The following is a 19,163-nucleotide window of genomic DNA, read 5'->3' on the forward strand; positions in this document are numbered from 1 at the left end:
AAAAAAGAAAGCGGAACAAAACAAACAACGATATGCAACCCATCTATGCCTACAGTCTTAATTGTCGATGTATGAGAAACAACTCTTAGCAAACCAACTTCAATTGTAGAAAACAACTTGACCTTGCATGTCAATAATTCCAGGGACCAATGCATATTCTACATTGGTCCGAAAATGTGTCAAGCAAGACAGGCAGAGCTGCAGAGAACCTAAATTAGTAGAGAAAACTAGATGATTTGTAAAACTTCTTCCATACATAAACCATACTGCTCCCAAAACAGCATCAAGAAAATCTAACTGAAAGTAGTCAAGACAAATTCCAAATAATAAAGCAGAAGATCATAACAAGTACAGAAAAGAAGATCATAGCATAGATCTAATAAGTAATCACCGTCCTCTTGACATTGCTTCATCCAACTCCTCATGTGATGATGGGAACAACTCTATATATCGACTTCCAAGTGTCATCCTATCCTTAGCCATAGCTGCTTTGGAATCTTCTGCACTTGCAAACTCCACGAATGCTTCCCCAGTCGGTCTCCCTTCTGAATTCATTGTAAAATGAATAGATTTGTCCAACAAGACAAAATCCTTAAAAAAATCCATTATATCATCCTTGCCAGCTGAAAATGGCAATCCCCTCAACCGCAACACCCCTGTATGTTCCGCTGATTCCTTCCCTTCATCATAAGATTTAGCCCTTGGGACATTTCTGCGAGGAGAACCACCACGAGAATCGGAAACTTCATGTGCTATTGCCTTGTAATATTCCTGCCTCTTACTTCTGAACACCTCTACATATCTCCTGCCCATATTCTGCCTATTCCTTTGAAGGGCAAAATCAACTTGAAGAGGATAGCCCAAAACACAAAAAGCTTCCCCAGTGAACTTGCCATTCTTGTGGACAAAAAGAACATCAACGATGTCAAGACCATGGAAGAACTCAGCAACATCAGCTTCTGTGCAATCAAATGGAAGACCGCGAAGTTTGACAATAGGGAAAGGTGGTGGTTGTCCAACATATGCATAGGGAGTTGGGTTGTACATATAACTTGAACCAGGGGAAGTTCCATAGAATGAAGAGCCCTGGTCCACTAGCCGTTGACGCTTTGCACCCATTTCCCGGCCATCACCACCATCAGCGAACTTACTTTAGTTCCAAGTGACAAAGCAACAGAAAAGAGAAGCAATCTCATCAATACTTTTTGCACAGACTATGAAGAACTGTAATTAATTATTCAACTATATCAACACACATTCCAGTTATCCAATAACATTTCATTCAGTTTGCACTAAATAATAATTTTGATATTGCATAACATATGACTTACAAACCCATGATCTACAACAAACCTAGAACAAAATTTTAATAGTTTCCACAATATGGAATTCAAGATTAGGATTTCTTGAGGTACTGTTTTAAATACTCGCCATCAACCGTTTGTAAGCTATCATTTCCCATTCTTGCACAATTATATTGATAATTGGGCATTCGAATCGTAATGTAATGGTGCAATCATAATATACAATTGTGTTGATAAATATTTATAAAGTTCAGGTACTTGGTAAGTATATAAAGAGATAACATGGAAGACTGATAATAATGACCAGAAACAAGGTGGAACTGTAATCTCCAAGTTTCTAATCCTGAAATTAAATAAAGTTTCGACTTGTCTCAATCAAAACACTAGCATACAAGATAAAACGACTAACGACACCACATCCCTTTGGATGTAGCATACAACTCTGGACTTATATTAATCAACAAATTATTTTTAGGTTGGTTAAATCTGTAACTAGACAGGCTACTATGGCATCCAATAATCATGCTTGTTGGGCTACCCTGTGTAATTTATCAGGGACAATCTTTATCTACACCTATTCTTCTTATGTTCTTTGTGTGGATGTGGGAGATCATTAAGTCCCTAGGTTGCCTTTGTGTTTCATTCAATCTATCAGCTATTTAGCAACAAATAAACATGTGTCTACACACACAGGGATATTATAAATATAGATCTAACCAACATCTTTCCTACATATCAAATTTTCATATGATGTGTATTATGCATTGTATCACAATATGCACAATATAAGGCTTCGCCTTCACAAATTCCTTGATCCACAAAACATCACAGCTAATTATACTACTGCAATGCAGATTAACAAGCAGTCCTCGTGCTCTTACTCCTTCCCCAATGTGGGATACTTGCAAAAAATTCTACTTTAGCTAGCACGCAAATAATGCACCAAGATCAATTGTAAACAAAATGTATATCCATGAGTTAAGGATAGGGTGGGATCAGGGGTGACAATTTTCAACACAACTTGAACTCCACTTGGAATGAGTGGGTTAGAGTTAATATTAATTGCTAGAAACTCATAAATGACAAACCTGCTAACATGAATATTAAATGGGTCCAGTCCAGTTAGTGTCAAACAAGAATAACCTGAGTTTAACACAAAAAACCTTTTTGACTTGTTAACTAGTATTTTGTGAAGAAAATGAATTTTATTTTTTTTCACTTATTGGTATGGTATTGCATGAATCATTCAAAAATTATGACATTTTTTCTTAGTTTTGCTATCATTTGGTCAAGTGAATTTATCTTCTATAAGGAATATATGAATGCAGGTTTGGTTTAGAAACAAAGGGATTGGTCTCAAGTAGGGGTGGCTTAACAGAACTCAAACCCAATACAGGTTAGCCAGTTAATGTTGACGATTACTTGACACGAAATTATATATGACACAACCCGCTAACCCGAATAATAAACCAGTCAGGTTAATGCCAAATGCAAATACCCGATTTTCACATGACAAACCATTTAACTAGTACTATATGAAGAAAATAACTAATTTTTCCATTTTTAATATGTATTTATGAATCCTTGTAGAACTTATGATTATATTTATGATGCTACAACTTATGAAGTCAGGTTTTTGCTATCATTATTAGCCTTGACAACTACCATAAAATATTAATCATACTACACCTTCTGTTATTTGTTTTATCTACCGGCACCCCATCTAAAATATAACGGGGAAACTCAAATTAGCAATGGATGTTCTCTAAGACATTAATGAGGTCAAACATTTTAGTCAGGTCTCAGAAACACCTTTCAAAATTGTCTTCATTTCTAATTTACAGTTTTGAGAAACAAGAGAAGTGATCAGTTCCTTAAACTTTTGAGCATTGAAAAATAGAAAAATTTAATTTCTCAATCCTACCATCCCTTGAGGAGCGCGATATGAGGCGAGACAGAGGGAAATCTCGTCAGGGCGCAACCTGTTCAGTGAAATGCCACAAAGGCAACCACCTTTGGGCTGAGGCATACGCCTCTCAACGTAAACACATAAAAGCATAAGAAGCGTACGCTTCATGGTTTTTTTTTTTTTAAAAAAAAAACTTTCCTAGTCCCAAAATGATGTTGTTTTAGGCTGGGAGTTTAAGAAACATTAAAAAAAAAAAAAAAAAAAAAATTCTTCCTCAGACCCCTCTTCTCACACGATTTCTTCCCCCTTCTCTCCTTCAAAGTGCGAAAAAAAACCCTAGGCAACCCAGTAGGTTCTTGTTCTCATTTGGCTATTTTTTCAGTTTTGGCAACTTTGATTTTGCTGGATTCTATTAAGATTTTGGGTTGGCATTTGATTTGTTGAATTGGATATATTTAATGGTTGATTATTATGTATGACAATTAATGATATTTTTTGGCTATGTTATATTTTTTTATTATAATAAATTGATACACGAAAGGCTTACACCTCAACGCATCGAGGCTTATGCCCCGCCTTGTGAGACTGAAAACGCCTCGCATTACGCCTTTTCGTCTGAACGCACTTATCATCACCACCTAGACAAACCTATAAAAGCAACAGTAACTAAATACAAATTACCAACAAGCTTTTTATTGGTATGCCAATTAAACCAGTTTTTCTCTTTTTACAAGTCATTGAATCGGTCAGTTATAAGTGCTGAGGAGTTCCTTTTTATAAGTCATTCAATGAGCTCAAATCCAAAAAAAACCTACCCTAACATGGCAACCAGCCTGCTCAACCCCCCATCCCATTCCCAACCCAACCCCAACCTGAAAATATGGATTCCAAGGGCATCAATAACTTATGTTTTTTTTTTTTTTTTTTGGTCTGATCATCAATAACTAACCATGCTTCCTAGAATTGTTCATTTTCTTCATAGTTAAAATTATCAAGCCAAACACGGCCAGAACAAAAAAAAAAAAAAAGGAATATCAAGCCAAACAAAACAGCCCAGAACATATGAATAAATAATCAAGGAATTTAATTCTAATCATATATCACTTTAATTTGTTGAAACTCGAACCATGGCATACTTGCCCCTTTTTTCTTCAAATCCAATCCAAAACCCCATAAATCATCCAAAAGACTTGAATTTAAATTCTGGGCATCATCTAATTCACACCAATCCAAAATTAACCCAACAAATAGAAATAAAAAGATTCATAAAGATAATTGATAAAACCCATCTACGAAAATAATGAACAATTATATGAATGAAATAACCTAAAGATGATGAACCAAAAAGGAAAAGAAAGAGAGAAATCTCAAGATGATTCCTTTTGAATGAGAATAGAAGAATAAAAAACAAGAAAATTGGAATAAAGGTTAGAGGAGTGTTGTAGTATCTTACCCTCTGTAGAACATCGTCGTCGTTAAATTATCTTCGTCTTAACCCACTTGATTCTGTCTCTAATGAACAGAAGGCCACTTAAACTCTACGAGAGAAACCGAAGCGTCTAAATTACTAATTTTTTTTTTCCACCTCAATAAATTTAGGGTCAATTATAAAAGAAATCAATAAATATTTTCAATATTACAAATTAATAAATAAACTTTTTCAAAATATTATAATACTATAATAGTCACTATTAATCAAAATGAAATTCAGAGAAATTATGTTAATTAACAACTGGATAAAAATGAAAAGAAATTTACGGATCTTGCCACTGTACTGACATGCTACTGACATACCAATCTTTTTTAGTATAAATCAATAACAACACATACTTTTTTAAAATAGTAACTGTATGACATTTACTGTTTTTTAATTGGTAACTATCTGACATCGTTTTTTAATTGGTAATTATGTGATAGTTACCGTTTTTATGTTTTTTAATTGGTAATTGTCACATAATTACTTTTTTTTAATTAGTAAGTATCACACAATTACAATTTTTTAATTAAAAATTGTCACACAACTACTGGTTTTAGACTTGGCCATAGTCAACATTTTTAAATTGAGTCAAAATATTTTTGAAGGATATGATAGTAATTTAACACTAGAAATAGTATAGGGCCACCCAAATTGAATTGGGCCCATTGACTATCATGTAATGAATAAATATGTTAATGTGACCATTATAGGAACCAAAATTGTATTTGACTATTATGAAATTTTTAAATATTTTATTGATTTATTTGTAATTTGCTAATAAAGTTAACGTTTAACAAAAACGGTTCATTACTTACCCAAAAAAATAAAATAAAAAAGGTTTTAGAGCCTGACAACTAAAATAGTTGGTCTAAAGGACAACCAACCCACTAAGTTGAACTAAAGACAAAAATTCAAACAGGCCCAACCCGCTAAGAAAAATATACAAAAAAATCATAACAATTTCATGAAAATTACAAACCTGCCACCACATCCGCTACAAACTAAATTACAAATTTTATAGGGAGGCGATTTTCGCACTCCTCTTTTCTCCGTTTGCACTCCATTTTTTTTTTATTATGTATTTTGTATATTTTTATTATATATTTTTCCAAATTTACTTTTTATGGCTGTTGAATTTTTATTTTAATTATATTTCAATAATGATTATTGTTTCCTAAATTTTTTCATCATTATTAAAAAAATAAAAATAAGTAATTTTCTCTCCCTCTCGTTGTATCTTCTTCATATTGCATCTCTTTACCTTCTAAGCCATTTTTTTTTCTTTTGTGAACCAGTCTTGTTCGTGCTTTCAATTATCATTCTGTATATACTTTCATTAGGAAAATATTTAGCCTATCATATTTTTTTTTCGTTTTCTTCATGGGAGTCATGATTTATGTGAACCAGCTTGTACGTGTTTTCAATCATCATTCTATACTTTCATTAGAAAAATATTTAGTCTGTCATATTTTTTTTCCGTTTTATTTATGAAGGACATGATTTATGTATCTTCTTCTTCTTTTTATGGTGGGTTTTGTGTTATGAAATTAATTGGGGTTTTCAATTAGTCAACTCCCTCATTTTTGGGTCTTTTGACACTGCCAAGAAAAATGTTCCCGTAGCAACTACTACTAATTTGTAGCATATTTGATTTTAAAAAATGAATGTCACGTGATAGCTTAATAAGAAAAGAGAGCTAGATGTACTATATATCAAGAAGACGAGCAAAAGTGTAGAGAATTACATAAGTTTTTCTTCCGTTTTAAAAGAGAGTTATAGAAATAGATATATTATTATGACAAATTTAAAAAATTAAATGTGTAGGATTTAATGTTGCAATGGTAGGGTAAATAAGAAGAAGTGTAAATAGAGAAAAGAGGAATGCGAAAATCACCTCCCATTTTATAATGATATTCAATATAATTACACCATGCCACCGCGTCCATTCCCTACACATGCCGTCATAAAAAATCGAAATCCAACAGCTGAAAGAATTTCGAAGTTAAAAAAAAAAACCACTCAAAAATTAAAGGAAAGCAAATTACATTGAGTCACTGCACCTACACGGCTACACATAAACAAAACACAGAAAAAAAAAACCAAGAAACCAATCCAAAACAAGATTCGATCCCTGCATCTACACATAACCAAATCCAAAAACTAAAATCAAACAAAAATTCAAGTAAGAATTTTGAAGCCCAGAGGTATAAACTACGGGACAAAAAACAAAATCAAACCAAAAGAAGAAAAAACAAAAACCTTTTTCTAAGGTAAGTTTAAAAACCCATTTGATTTTCAAATCATACATATGGACCATCAATAACCACAGGAAAAAAAGAAAAAGAAAAAAAGAAGGAGATGAAAGACATGTTGTATTGTACACATTTGATTCTCATTGATAAATACAGTTTAAAACCCTAAAAACGATTCATTCATAAAACTTTTTTATTTTTGAAATTTTACAATAACTTCAATACTGTTAGTATTCTGAATTTGACTCAATTCACATTGTGATAAACATATAATCAGGAACTTAGTCCTTCAACCAGGTGAGAAAATTAGTCTTTTTTCTTCAAAATCATATGCACCTACAAAAATAATTAGATGAATCAACAAAACCTAAGATCAGAAATCCTATTGTCTACTAGTACTTCACTGGATCCTTCACGAGATTTTTGGAATAAATGCTTTAAACCTTCTCTAACATGCCTTAGCATTTATGCAAGTGATGCCACTGATGTTGTCCAATTGCATATATCTACCTCATGCACTGCATCCATTTAATATCACCACCCGCTTAGCCTACGAAAAGTCTTAACCATAACCAATGTTCAATACCCACCGCAGCATGCCCTCTCCCTAAGTACCCAGACCTCACCTGTAATAACCTAGTTTTTGATAAATAAAATTATCCGTAATGCTACACTTATCACATTTTTATACCACAATTTCATACCATCTTACATGACATTCATATATTCGACACTAAAAATTAAAAAACAAAACCTAAAAAAGAAAAAGGAAATACCCTTCCAGTGAAGTAATGACACATCAGGTGAGATACAAATGTGGGAAAAAAAAGTGGGACAATTAGCATTATTGTAAAATTATGGTTGATTAGTTAAAATTACTTAAAACTATATTTATTTTTATATTTAGTTTATGTTTATAATATATATTTATATTTACATTTTAATTATGTTATATTATATATATATGTATATATTAAAAACAAAAATGTGTTTGCACGTATTGAAGTTCAACAAGCTTCTACTGTTCTACACTTCTTTAGTTTGTATTACAGTAATACTTTTGATTGGTTATTTGGAGGTGTTGTGCAGTGAGTGTGTGTGTGTGTGTGTGTTCGGTGGAGTGTGTGTGAGTGGCGGTGGTGTGTGTGTTTAATGACTTAAGGTTGGGTTTGATTAATAAACCCAGCAAAACCCCATAACCCCAGCCAACCCGAGAGAAAGAAAGAAAGAAATGAGGAAGGAAATACATAGAGAAGAAGAAGAAAAGAAAGGGAAACCGAGAGGGAGAAAGAAAGAGAAAGGAAAAACAGGGGAAGAAAGAGAGAGAGAGAGAGAGAGAGAGAGAGAGAGAGAGAGAGAGAGAGAGAGAGAGAGAGAGAGAGAGAGAGAGAGAGAGAGAGCTTGACAGAAAACATGAACGTGGAGGAGAGATCCTGAGTTGAAGAGGTAAGATTGAATTTCATTTTTGGGTGTACTTAGTAATTTTTGGGGGTTTATGAGTTTCAAACTTTGATTGTGTTTCCTTCGATTTGAGTTGAACAAGTTATATTTCTTCATTTATTAGTCATAAAAACTGATTTGGAGTGTTAGAATCAAAGGGGATTGAAGTTGGTTGAAAATGGAAAAATCTGAAAATTTATGCAATTTTTGGACAGTTTCGGGAAGCCTACTTTGAGGCCTTATATCTTGAGTTGTAGAGATCCGTTTTAAGTGTTCTTTATTTGGTTGTAAAGAGGAGTTGCAGAGCTTTGAAATGAGTATAAGTTTGATAGGGTAAACAGTGAGCCAAAGTTGAGAAAAAGTAAGAGAAAAACTGGAAATTTCAGAAAATTGGAGAAGATGATGAACAGTGCAGTCGAACCACCACTCACACCACCAGCGCATGGTGCCACGTGCGGCGGTTTCCGGCAGCTTTGGTCGCCGGGGAAAGGCGCGCCCATCCCCACTATATTTTCGATTTCGATTCCGAGTCTGATGGTGGCCTCCGTTTTGCGATCCGAGCCCCCTAATTTAGCATTTGCACTACACACACTAGGATTAGAGAGTGAGCGACTTTTGTTCTTTATTTAATTGTGGATTTTTGTTATTTTCTTGTACGAGTTTAGGCTCGGAGGACAACATAAAGGTACGAGACAACCTCTAGTGGTGAGTTAAGCACAAGTTCGAGGTAGGGGGATCTGGGGAACCTTTGACTGCAAACTTGATTTTATTGAATCTTTGTTGAAAAATGTGACATGTGTGCTTATACGTGATTTATATGAATTATTTGAATTACTTGAGCATCATAGGAATTAGTTTATTATTATATATAATTATGTGCATTTATTTGAATGTGAAACATAATTCATTGAGAATTGAAGTTATGTTGGTGAGAAGGGATTGAGGATTTAAATTCTGTTATTTAAATTTCATAGTGTACGCGAGGAGTGAAGCCCGTTCAGCAGAGACTGATAAAACGATCTAACCTCCCCAAAACGTATTGGGATCTTCGATTGCGTATTGAAGTTAGGATATCTTGCACTTTAGTTGCGGTTAAAGTGAAGATGTGCATTGCAATTTATATTTCATTACGCATCGAGTGTTAATTCGTATAATAGGGCACTCGGGGCCACATAGGTAAAATGCATGGTATAGGATGTGCATGCCCGTTTGTTCTATTATATGGATGAACTCTTTATCCATATTATGAGACTTAAATTGAGGAAGTGCAACATAACATTCATGCATTAATAAGATTATTATATTATATATTATCTGCTCCATATTGTATATTTTCACTGAGTTTCAGTATAATTAATTTTGCATGATAAGGTTGATTGTCCCTACTGAGCCGTTGGTTAGAGCTCACCCCTTCATAGATTTTGCAGGTATTGTAGCAAGAGTTAGTGTGAAACCGACCGGGAGTAATTAAGATGATTAAGCGTGAACCAAATCGGAACTAATTTAGATTTTGAGACTGTGAGTGTTTTATTGTACAGAAGTATGATTTACGTTGTAAATTAAGCTTGAATCCAGTTTTGTGGTTTAATAATAGTATGAAGTTTATTTCTATTTATTTATTTTTTCTCATTCACATTCTGGTTATAGAAGTTAATTCTATAATTAGAGTGTAATTTACACCTTAATCCGAGATTATTTCTTAATCCCGGATTGGGGCGTGACAGAATGGTATCAGAGCCCAGAGATTAGATAACCTCGGGTAGAACCTGTGGAGACATGCAAAGTGTAAGGATAGTCTTGGTAGAGCTGGTGGAGATGAGTTAAGTACATGAAATAAGTTTGAATCATTAAGTTCTAGTGCCCTTAGATTTTAGGATTTGTGTTTTGATGATTGGATCTATACTATGGAGGAATTTAATATTTATTAAGTTTGTGACTTCACAGTTGATTGAGGAAAAGTAATCTTTAGAGATAAGTGTGGCATTACTTCCAGAGTGTTGGTAGGTAGTTAGTTATATCGGAGGTGTGATTGTCAGTGAGAAAATGATATTTGTATTCATATAATTACGATTTTGTTTTTGGTTTAGGGAAAACGACTGGCCACCAGATCCCTGATACCGAAAGACGAATATTCTAATTAATGACTATGGATCACATTAGAAAGAATGTGAACTTTGTGGTATAGAATCCTAGAGTTGAACTTTTGTGCTGAGTTAAAGTGGTGAAATTTTCTGAATTTTGTTTGCTCTTTTGTAAAAAGTTTTATGTACGTACTATGTAAATTATTTTGAGTTGTTTTGTTATATATAATATGTATGTTTTTTTTTGCATTTCTTTATTGTTAATTATATTTATGTTGTTTATTTGAGGAAATTTTATTTCAAAGTAATTTAAAGTTTTATTTTGAGAAATTTATATTTACATTTAAATTGGTTGTTGATTTAATCCCCTTAAGAGATGGTGGAAAGAGATGGATCCCAATAAGTTAATACAAATAATAATCAAGATGTAGTTGTGGCTATCCGGGAAATGGAAAGTGATATTGGAATGATTAAACAGGTTTGACATTAAGATCCTCCATCTTTAGATTTATTCATGATCTTGGTAGATGAAGCAGGTGGAATATAAATAAGAGTTGGGATTGAACGATTCTCTAGTCTAAGAGGATTGTGTTGGATAGCAAGAATACACTGATAGAAGATGGTTGATGATTGGAGAATTATTTTTAGGTATTACAAACTCTTGGTGATTTGCTTTGGAGAATTATATTATCGTACTAGATATTAAGGAATGAAATTTTGAGAACGACTTTTTTTTTTTTACTTTGAGGATTACTTTTTTCTTTGTGTTGATGATTCTAGATTGATATTTGGGAAGTAATTAGGTTTGAAGTGAGAACCTTGTTCAATGAAATTTATGGAAATTAAATGTTACATGGGATTTTTTAGAATTTTATTGGGAGACCAATTGGATATATATGAGGATGCAAGTAAAGTATGTTAATGATATGAAGAAAATTGTTGAGGTTATATAAATTGATATTTGATGCGATTTGAGGATGGTGAATGAAATTTTGGTGACTGGTGTGTAATGTTGACGAGTTAACGACATGATGGTCATGCTTTGAGATTTGGGTGAGGTGAGTGACATTTGATGGTTTAAGTCCTTGATTTATAGTTCCTTACTAGGCGATGAATTTAAGTACAACAGTTTTGATGATTAGAGACTTTGAAGTATTCTGACTTTGGAGATACGAAACATGTGTGTATGGAGTTGTGAAAAAAAAAATGTTTGGGAGTTATTTAGAATTAAGCTGAATAATTCTGGAAGATATTTGAGAAATGGAAATGGTGACATATATTACATTGAGAAGACCTAGTCGATTTACCTATCACAGTTGTAACATTTCACTTTTCCCTCGAACCAGCATTCTCCATAGTGAGCTTTATCACACACTTTGCACTTTGCCTTCCCAGCGTCACTTCCTTGTTTCAAATTAGACTGAGACTTGTTATCCCATTTCTTGGGTTTTCCCTTCCAACTCTTGAAATTTTGTTTTCCCCCATCATAGTTGTGAGGCTTTGTTTCGTTATTCTATCCTTTAGAGCCAATACTCATACTAGCAAAAACTCTTTCTACCTTCTCATCATCATCTTCATGCCTGCTTAGTCTCAATTCATAGCTTTTAAGGGAAGCAAAAACTTCATTCACAGACACAGTGTTTAAATCACTTGTTCTTTCGAGCACCACACACATAGGGTCATAGATTTTAGTTACACTGATCAAAATCTTCTGTACCATTCTTTGTTGAGACAAACATTCACCATATTTTTCCATTTGGTTAGTTAAATCAAAGAAACGAGTAGAGTACTCAGACAATGCTTCACTCTCCCTCATCCTCATATATTCCAATTCCTTCCTCATACTTTGCAATTTAACTGACCTAGATTGTTCATCACCATGATACTCTTCTTGTAAAAGATCCCAAGCTCCTTTGGCAGTGTCTTGGTTGACAATCAGAGAGAAAATCTCTTTGGATACAGCCCCTTGAATGATGCCCAATGCTTTTGCATCTTTCATATTCTGCTCCTCCATATAAGCTTCCAGTTCATCCTCCTCATCGATGCTGGATTCACCTTCCTTCTTAGCCTTCTCCTTCCTCTTCTTTGATTCTGGGATTGTAATCCCCTTTTCAATTCAGATGCCATGTGACTTGAAGATAGTCACCATGCGCACCTTCCAAAATTTGTACTCTGTACCATCAAAAATGGGAGCTCGTAGCTCACCACTCCCAGACCCAGCCATGCTTAGATCTAGATGGTTTGTGCTCTCTGTTTTACTGTCACTCACACATAGTACAACGCCCAGTCACAGAACGAACCTGGGCTCTGATACCATGATAAATTGCTAGTAATTGTAACTGGAATATGACTAGAAATATATGCAAGAATACAGAGAGAAGTTTCAGAAGGAATGAAAGAAGAAGTTCAGAAGGAATGAAAGAAGAAGATGATGCAAAGAATGCTTGGTTTTACAAGACGTGCATACCAGCATGATATATTCCATTCCCAAATTCTGTTACATAAAACGACAAAGCCACACACTTATAGCCGTTGCCACTCACGAGCCTATGAGCTCTTACAGCCACTCATGCACTACCCTATGAGGCAATGCCACCAGGACAACAACTAACTTAATTAACAATTTAAACAGAAACTAAATTATCAGACAAATGCCTTAATTAACTCCAATACATATGTGGTGAATTTTAATGGTTTAAGTATATTTTGACATGAGTTTTATTTGAGTTACGAGGTTTATTAATTTAAATGGGCGATGGTGTTCATATATACATTTTTACTTGTGTCAAATAAGTTGCAAATGAAATATCACGGAAAGGCCCAGTTCAATACGATTTTACAGATTGGTTCCAATTAACAGAAATTATATAGATTTGTAAGAGATGGTTGAAACGAGGTGATCTTTGAACGGTCAGAAAACTTGTTTGGGCACAAATGATTTTAATATTAAAATGAGCAGTTTTAAACCGTCCTATTAGTACCCCCCTCAGCAGGTATAATTTTGCTCTGCACTCGCCTAGAGATGACTCGGCGGTGTATGACCAGCATTTGCTCTGTACTTGCCTAGTCGGCGGTGTATGACCAGCATAGTATATTGCTCTGCACTTGCCTAGTCGGCAGTGTATGACCAACATAATATATTGCTCTGCACTCGCCTAGAGATGACTCGGTGGTGTATGACTAGCATTTGCTCTGCACTGGCCTAGTCGGCAGTGTATGACCAGCATCATAAGCTCTGCGTGCACGTATGACTAGCAGTTCCCGGGTACTAATATGACGTGAAGTTGTTCAGCTTCTCAAGATCTTGCTTGGTTTAAGTTTTAAATTGTGAAATCTAATTATTTGACTTACTAGTGTTTTTATGACGATTTAATTGATATTACTATGCAACATATCTCGTGGCAAAATTTCTGAAATCTTTTACATACTCGAGTTAGTTAAATCTTTACATTTAAGGGCTTTATGATGTTTTCAGAAAGATTTGTAAAATTTGTTTTTAAAATTGGGGGATTTTAAAAGAAAAATCAAGTTTAGAGTTTACGAAAAACTTCACGCTATTAAAACTTTTTATGTCCATTCACTAATATTTTTCTCTCACGTCCTATCTATTTTGTTTTAAAATTTCCCCAGGTATGAGCGGTCGAGCCAAGAGGAACATCGAGGCATTTTGAAAACATTTGAGGATCTCGTAGGCTAGAGTCCCCTTACATTTTTATTTGTATAAAATCTAGAATGTCTCTGATAACCTATGAAAATTAGTTGTAATTATCTTTGGATGGGTCAGAGACCTTTATATGCTTGTGGTAGAGGTGGCTGAAAGACTTAGAAGCGTTTTTTGTAGGTTTTAAAAGTTGGGTTAGTCCAATTTCAGGGGAGGTTCTGCAGAATTTTCGGTAGGATTTTCCTTGACATTGGATCCCACAGGACCACTTCGGATTTCAGGGTGGACATCCGGGGGTGGTCTTGTCACATAGACATGTGTTGTAGTTTGTTTAGGATTTCTTGTTCAGATAGGCCATCTATATTTCATTCATAGAGATTATCTGAAGATACAGAGAATTGACTTTGAAAATGTCTTTCCTCAAATTGTAAATCTGGGGGAGTTGGCCTAGGGTACCAATTTTTTGTTAGACTAGTTAGGTTAATCTTATTTGTAACTCTTTTAATCCAAAATTATGAAAGGCATGAGTAATTTCAGGGCTCGATTATGGGGTGTTATCTGACTCTGTTTCAGTCTCTTGTTTGTTGATGACTGTTATGATATTCTTAGATTTAGGTTCATTTTTTACATTAGTTAATCCAAAAAGCATTTGTTCTATTTTGTCAAGTGTTAACTATTTTTGGCTAATACTGGAACTAGGTTTGATTTCAGGGAATTTTACTAAAGGTTTAAATTTGTTATGGGCTGAGGATTTTATCAATTTTATTTTCAATGCGATCTAGTTATTTTCCTATAGTATCTAAGCATTGAGTTGTGTAATTATTTTGCTCAATAATCTTTTTTTATTTCTGGGTCTGTTCCTGAAAGTTTAAAAGGTGAGGCTATTACTTGCGTATCTTTATGGGTGAGAATTATTGTTTCTAAGGGAGGATGACTAGAAGATGTGATACTATTGTCATTTTTTGTCCAATTTTCTTTTGTTAAGGTTTTTAATTTGTTATTTTCATAGTAATGTTGTTCAACAAAATCAAAAAACAATATTTCTGATTTAATTGCTTTCATCATTGTTTTCCATTTTTTAAATATATCTTATTTCTGTTGAATAGTGTAACTTTGTTTAAATTTTTTACGTCTTGTAATGTTCTGACTCAATATTTTGGTTTAGAATTTTAAAGTTTATTTTAAAATCTTTATGGATTACTAATAATTCTGAATTTGCTGGAGGAGTTACTTCGAAATCAGTGGCAGTAGGGGAAGTTTGGTCTTCTTCAATTAGTTCGGTATAATGATTAGTACTAGTGTTTGGTTTGTAACAAGGATAGCTCACTTGTAAAACTGTTTTGACTCCTTTTAATTTAAGATTTTTTAAATCTTTTTCTAATTCATGGTCTCTTCTTTTTAATTCTTTTGTGGTAGTTGTTCTTGCAAAGGAATGTCTTGCTGGAGTTTTAGTTTTGATTGTTTGACTTTCTGTATCTAAATCTCTAATTTGTAAAGAAGACCTAGGATTTTGATTTTCAAAGTTGATTTTTACTGTACCATCAAAGTATTGTTGGATATAATCGTGGTTGAATAAATTATTTTGAATATTAGTTGAGTGACTTTCACTTGTTAATAACCAATCTTCTAGTAAACTGACATCGATCTGACCATTTAATTGTATGTGGGATTCATATATTTGCATTTTCTTGACTACTTTGAATTAGTAGGGTTTGATATTTTGGACTTTTGGAAATGGCTTGGAAATTCATATTTGTTCCAGTACAATTATAATAAACTCTGTAGATTAAAAATAGGAGTTGAACTCCATATACATTGTTGAACAAAAAAAATTGTTAATAAATAGTAAATATTACCCAACATAATTTCACCCCAATTCATTTATGGAATAAGGGTTTTTATTATTTTGGATACGACCCATTCAAGATGGAGTACATCTCTTAATTACAGTCCCTTGACTCAAGGGAACACCCTTTGATTCCAATATAATGAAACCAACAGATCACTTTGTGAGTATTTGGATTTCCAATAGATAAAAGACCCATTGAAATGAAATTTATTAGTAATTGCAGTTGCACTCGTATTTTAGGTTGCCTACGTACCCATTGCAGGATCAAACCAAACGTAGTTCCAAGATTTTAGAATTTAAATGGTTGATGACCCATTTAAATGAATTGTGTAATTTGGGTAGGGTTAGAGCCCTTAGATTTGACTCGAGAAATTAACTCAGGGACTTTGTGTGTAAGACAAATTTCTGGGAAATTTGGATGTATTTAATTTGGCTGCGGTTGCACCTAAATTTTAGTAGGTTGCCTACATACCCATGACGGGATCAAACTGAATGTAGTTCATTACAATGAAATTTGAGAAATTGCGAAATTAATTCGGTAACTTTGTGTGAGAATTAAATTCAAAGAAATTTGGAGTAATAGAAATTTGATTTGACCGCGGTTGTATACGAATTTAATCCACATTGCCTACGTACTCATTGTGGGATCAAACCGGACGTAGTTCACAAAATTTGAGAGATTTTATTTGTGTTGTTTTGTTTTGACTTGGTTGACTTTATGCCATTTTGGAGGGTTGGTTTTGTACCAATTTGAGAGGTGGTTTTGTACCATTTTTTAGCTTTTTGAATTTGAGGTTTAGGATTTGAATTTTGAAAGAGGAAGAATTTTCTAATTTGGCTCGATTGGTTTTGTACCAAAAGAAGACTTAAGATTTTTTTTAAAAATTGTGGTACGTGAACTTGACCCAATAAAATAAATTAATCACTTTAAGTGTACGTAATTAATTTAGATTATTTTAGGTCATTTAAAATTTTGGGCTTGTAGAATATTAAGATGGGTTGAAATTTTGTGAACCCATCCAATCAGGCCCGAATTGCAAATTAGTTCTCTTCCTCTGCTGCCTTAACCATTTGCCAGCCCATTTATCCAAACCTTTGCTAGCTGACCAATTTTATTTGAGACCCACCACGCATGAGTTTCCTTGCTTCAGTTGACTTTCAAATTGAAAGAATAAGCTTTGGACTCAACCATCAATACTCAAAGTCCCACTTGAATTGGGAAGAGAAGTCCCAATTTCATTCAGTTTAAAAGAACTTCTCCTATTTAAAGGGAAGTCACGACCTTCATTCTTTACCAAGAACTTCCTCTCACTTTTCTCAATGCTGCAATGAGGTAGGATGCCATGAGGTTTGCTCTTCCATCTCTGTTTCCTTATGTCTTCAACCTCTTTTTATGACCGACTTTTATTCTTGTCTTGCAGATTTGAAACAAAGAAGAACATTAGAATAATATATAGGTTTTGAATTGCAGGAAGTCCAAAAGGTGGAGTCAACCTTTCTTTTTTAATCCACTTGTATCCTTTGTCTTTATGTCACAAAACAAGTAAAGCCCCCATCCTTTCTATGGCAGGCCATCATGTGGAGGGCCAAAGAAATCCTTTGTTTCTTCATTGTTAGTCACACCCAAATAAAGAAAACTAATAGACCAACTTGTCTTTGATCAACTTTATCTGGTCTAAAACTTCTTTTAGAAGGCTGACTACTTTCGTTCAGTGCAGGAGCAAATATTAATTTAGGAGAGGTGTCGATCCAACACGTGATGAAATGCCCCACAACCTCGAGCCCATGAAAATACTGAACATCGATCTGTTAAATCTGCTTTCTCTTACTTTTGAGCCATACACAACAACATAAGTAAATATAATTCTGTCAAAAACATTTTAACAAACCACTGAGTAAGAACAATTAAATAAATCTCTCTGGGTCCCACTGTCTCGTCTTCTCCCCACTGCTTCCTCAACCTGCTTAACCTGTAAAACACAAATCCTACACCGCATCCATGGTGTACCGAGTTATACAACAAACCCGGTAAGCTCACTAAAGCTCGTATGATTGAAATTACATAATAATAATTGTCCTCAATAATTTCTTCAATTCCATACTCAATAAATAATCCACAATAAAATCCATAATTATTCAATTGCATAATAGTTCCATCACCAATCATCCAAGCAACAAGATGAACCAAATTCCTCAAATTCACATCAAAATCCCACCAATAATATTAATAATCATTCCAACCAATCAATTTCCTAATCATCAACCATTAACCTCAACCTCAATCATTCACATTCTAATTAATATCCTCAACGCATAGACACTATCATTTCCGTCCTCACGATTCAAGCCTAGACTTTACTAAGTCCTAGCAAACAAATGCAATACAAGCAACCAAACCACCATCTATCTAATTTCACACACTTCGTTTCATGGAAATCCTCCAGCTTTATAACTACTTTCAAAAATCTCTTCTTTCAAAACCATTTTTTTACATCCCCTCAACCGTAAATCAAACTCTGAACTGAATTTATCCTTGAAATCTGATATCTCAAAACACTTATTCTTAAAACTCACATCATTCTCGTACCTGTACTGTAGAAATGTCCTGGCCACAATCCCGCACTCGGGCAGGCTCAAATCCTAGCCATAATCTCGCACATAGAGGTCATTCTGTAAGAGCAGACTCGTATCCTGGCCACAATCTCGTACGGAGGGGTCTCTTCGACGAGCAGGCTCGTATCCTGGCCACAATCTCGTACGGAGGGGTCTCTCCGAACGAGCAGGCTCGTATCCTGGCCACAATCTCGTACGGAGGGGTCGCTCCGCACAAGCAGGCTCGTATCCTGGCCACAATCTCATACGGAGGGGTCTCTCCGAACGAGCAGGCTCGTATCCTGGCCACAATCTCGTACGGAGGGGTCGCCCGCACAAGCAGGCTCGTATCCTGGCCACAATCTCGTACGGAGGGGTCTCTCCGAACGAGCAGGCTCGTATCCTGGCCACAATCTCGTACGGAGGGGTCTCTCTGAACGAGCAGGCTCGTATCCTGGCCACAATCCCGTGCATTTTACACAGGCAGGCTCGACCGGTCAACACGTGCATTTACACAGCGCAGTCTTTAAATATTCTTTTCTAAAATTCTCCTTATCAAACCCACTCATCAAAATGAGGTGTCTCTCCTCAAATCACA

At 34.5% G+C, this 19,163-nt stretch overlaps 1 protein-coding gene across 1 annotated transcript; it reads right to left on the minus strand.

The window, feature by feature from the left end:
* Positions 1 to 232: 232 nt before the first annotated feature.
* Positions 233 to 4,791, minus strand: LOC147299585 (RNA-binding (RRM/RBD/RNP motifs) family protein). The gene is made up of 2 exons (XM_086247280.1): positions 4,667 to 4,791; positions 233 to 1,150 (listed from the first exon to the last, which is right to left on the minus strand). The coding sequence occupies exons 1-2, from the start codon at positions 4,678 to 4,680 to the stop codon at positions 388 to 390; spliced, it is 777 nt and encodes a 258-aa protein (XP_086103406.1). The 5' UTR covers positions 4,681 to 4,791; the 3' UTR covers positions 233 to 387.
* Between the last annotated feature and the right edge of the window lie 14,372 nt (positions 4,792 to 19,163).

This window comes from Dryas octopetala, chromosome 1 (assembly GCF_963921425.1).
Source record: "Dryas octopetala chromosome 1, drDryOcto1.1, whole genome shotgun sequence".
NCBI classification, from domain to species: Eukaryota; Viridiplantae; Streptophyta; class Magnoliopsida; order Rosales; family Rosaceae; genus Dryas; species Dryas octopetala.